Source organism: Phalaenopsis equestris, unplaced genomic scaffold (genome assembly GCF_001263595.1).
Source record: "Phalaenopsis equestris unplaced genomic scaffold, ASM126359v1 Scaffold000002, whole genome shotgun sequence".
NCBI lineage: Eukaryota > Viridiplantae > Streptophyta > Magnoliopsida > Asparagales > Orchidaceae > Phalaenopsis > Phalaenopsis equestris.
The window spans coordinates 12,514,689-12,518,508 of record NW_018164444.1 but is presented as its reverse complement, the minus strand read 5'-3'; the positions used below and the strand labels follow the sequence as shown (position 1 = coordinate 12,518,508).

At 32.1% G+C, this 3,820-nt stretch overlaps 1 protein-coding gene across 1 annotated transcript; it reads right to left on the bottom strand.

Moving 5' to 3' along the window:
* Positions 1-2,850: 2,850 nt before the first annotated feature.
* LOC110017936 (4-coumarate--CoA ligase 1-like) lies at positions 2,851-3,359 on the bottom strand (the record flags this gene model as incomplete). Its single annotated transcript, XM_020715105.1, is given in 2 exon segments — positions 2,851-3,132; positions 3,257-3,359. Coding segments are annotated over 2 exon segments (235 nt in total), but the record flags the coding sequence as incomplete, so codon positions are not given.
* Between the last annotated feature and the right edge of the window lie 461 nt (positions 3,360-3,820).

Genomic DNA, 3,820 nt, shown 5'->3' with positions numbered 1-3,820 from the left:
TTTCCCTAATTCATTCACTCCTTTCCCCTCTCCCACCCAATCTCTCTTCACCTTTGTCATTCTCCCCTCACCACCTCTCCCTCTTAGTTTTCCCCTCTCTTCCCCTCCAAACTGAGAACCCAAGACAACTCCTCTCCACATTATCTCCTTTCTACCACCAAATCTGAGAAGAACCAAGGGGTGTTCAAGGCTAGGAAGATTATTAAACTAAGGAAGAACATCAAGACTAGGAAGATCATTCAAGCAAGAAAGATCACTCACTAAGGAAGGAATAAATCTCTACAAACCACCTCTTTCAAAATTTTCTTTTCCATGTTGAAAATCATAGAGCTTTTGTTCATATCTTTTAAAACGGTCAAGGGCATGATGTAAATCATGGGCTTTTTTTATTTTTTTTTCTAAATTTTATTTGCCATGTTGAATATCATAAGGATTTTGTTCATATCTAACTTATGTTGAAAACCCTACCAATATAATCCTTTCATTATCTCCAGTAATTCACACATAACCAAAATCATAGCCGACATAAGCCATCTAACTTGAAAACCAATCCCATCCAACCACCTAAACCTTAGACCAAACCCACTTATCCACCCTAATTTAAGAGCCCAAGCCTAGAAATGCACCTAACCGAAGACCATAAGCAACTAACCCAAAACCTACACTAATTTTAAGCCCATCTACCCCTATCTCAAAACCTCCACAAACCACATACCAATTAACCCTCCTACTTAAGAACTCAAACTCACCCAAAACCCTTGCCTAACTTAGATCCAAACCCACACACAAGCCTCATAAACTTAAGCATAGATTAACCTGAACCATATATGACCTAAACCTAGGGTGCCCGAGCCATCTACACTAAAGTACTTAAATTGAGGCCCAACCTAACCCAAATCCCTAAACTAAGGCCTAAACCATTCTTAAACAATAAAAATCCAAAGTTAAACATAACCCTAACCTAAAAATAGCCCCACACAAAAAATAAAAAATGACAGAGGAGGAGAGGAGGGTGATAATTTAATGTGAATGTTTTTTTTTTCTGCTTAAGTGTGTGTGTGTGTGTGTGTGTGTGTGTGTGTGTGTGTGTGTGATGTGATTATGTATAAAAGTGTGTGTGTGATGTGATTAATTGTAAAAGTTTTGTGTGTGTAATGTGATTATGTGTAAAAGTGTGTGTGTGTGTGTGTCATGTAAGTTTAAAAGTGTGTGTTGATGTGATTAAGTGTTGGAATGTGTGTGTTGTGTGTGTGTGTGTGTGTGTGTGTGTGTGTGTGTGTGTGTGTGTGTGTGTGTGTGTGTGTGTGTGTGCGTGTGTGTGGTTGTTATTTAATGAAAAACTATGTGTGTCTATGCATATAAATTAGTTTAAGTATGTGTATGTTAGTAAATATGTGAATGTATTTAAGTGTATGTGTGTGACATGAATGTGTGCATGTGTGTAGGTATATGTATGTTTTGATATGAATATGTGAGTGTCCTAAATTTTTATGCTTATTAACCATGTGTTTGTGTTAAACTTATAGGAAATGTATTTATGTGTTAATTTCTATATAAATGTGTAGTTATGTGATATTCACCAATGCAATTTCATATTATCCCATGCTAGCTTTTGCTCCACGCTATCTTATGTTTATGTTTGTTAAACCCATGTTAAACTCCATGTGCAATTCTACAATTCTAAAAAAAAATATAAAATAATATACATGCATGCATACATTCACACATACATGCATGCTTAACTATGCTTTAGGAAAACCATTGTGATTTCATACTTCATATGGAAAAAAACTATGAGAGAAAAATGATAAATGCATGCCAGCACAATTATGTAGTCTGACACTTACCCATGAAACATACAAGCTAGATAAATTTTATTTTATCAAATGCATGATGGATGAATTTTATATTATCGTTCAAATAAAAATTGGATGTATTTTATATGCAAGTTTGATTAGTTCTATTTTGCCTAAAAATGCATGTTGGGTGTTTTCTTGTTGCAAATTATAACTCTATTTTAGACTTGTAATAACATAGGATACGTGGTTAATGTTGTTCATAAGAGAAATGATTTAATTCTTTAGGAAAAATAAGAGAGAGAGAGAGATATATATATAGAGAGAGAGAGATAGAGAGAGAGAGAGAGCCTAATTAAGCTTGTACAAAGATTCCTAAAATAGAAAATATTTTTTATAAAATTAACTAAATTTTCTTTAAATGACATTTCTGTAAAAAAGAAAATAATAACATTTGTGTGCAAACCTAATTGACACATTCTTTATCAATTATATATGCTTAAAAATAGTAAATTTAAAAATTTGTGAAGGCTCAAGCTCAATAGAACCTCCTTTAAGAATACCTTTTAAAGATAATCCCAAAACAAATTTGAAGAAAAATTTCTAAAAGTCTAAATTGAAACCTCCTTTAAAAGTGTTTGAATAAAAACTTCTAAAGAATTAATCAAAACTAGCCCCTTTTTGAAAAAAAGCTTAAACACCCTCTTTTAAAAATTAAAATTGAAATCCATTCCACTAAAACTAAAATCTAATAAACTTAAAACCCTCAATAAAAAGATTGAAACCCTCAAAACTTAATAAAAATAGAAATAATCTTTTAATAAACAAAAAATTAAAACCTTTCTCCAAAACAAAAACCTTTAAATAAATCTTAACTTAAAATCCTTATTCAAGCCTTCAACAAACCTTAACATAAATCTATAGTAAAACCTAGAATAATATTACAATTTACATTATAAATTCAAATTATTTAATTTATACTATAACATGATAAAAAAATTTCATTATAAAAAAAGACATCACAAATAAAAATAAAAACATGTACACAAAAAAGTTTAAAAGTTATTTAGATTTTCATTATGTGCAAGTACACCCTAATCAATTCCAAATTTCAAATAAGAAGTTGACTCCTTTCTCCCTCCACACATTCACATGTATATCAAAGAAAATTCAAGCACATATCAAACTGACAACTAGATTAGCATCACAGTGCTCGATTATGCAGGGCAACCTCTTCCAACCGCGCCCTCAGATCCTTCCTTAAGATCTTGCCAGATGGCGATTTTGGGATAACCTCTACAAAGAAAACCTTATGTATCCTCTTATAGAAAACCACCTAGAAAAATCAATCACAAATGCAAATATATCAGAATTTTATAGTTCAATTTCTTAATTAAGAAGTAGCTATCTTGAAAGTGAAATTAAATCTCATAAACATATGTGAAACAAATTCTTATTACCTGCTTGGAAACATATTGTTTTATCTCGTCCTCTGTGACTTCATGGCCATTTGATAGCACTACAAATGCCACTGGAAGCTCTCCACATAAATCATCCCTTAACCTACAGTTTAAAGAAAATATTAGATACTTAACCAATGGATATTAATTTGCAACTCCAAATTACAAGCAATATAAAATACATTTTGTTGAAATGAATTATGAAATTACTCAAAAATAAAATGGCTTTTTTGTTGGTTTAAAATTGAATCATACATAACGAAGATTAAAAATTTAACAAAGCAAAATTTGCATTGGATAGAGCATGCTTGAGATTGAAGGTGTGTTATGGGCAATAGTGTGGGGGCAGTGTTGTGTCACACTGTATATTGTGGGGTTTGGTAAAATTGTGTTTTGCCCGCTTTTTCAAAAAATTGTTGTGTGATATTGGATAGAGCAAAATTGATATTGAAGGTGTGTTATGGGCAATAGTGTGGGGGCGGTGTTGTGTCGCACTATATATTGTGGGGGTGTTTTGCCCGCTTTTTCAAAAAATTGTTGTGTGAAGTTGCGTCTGGCTTAGGG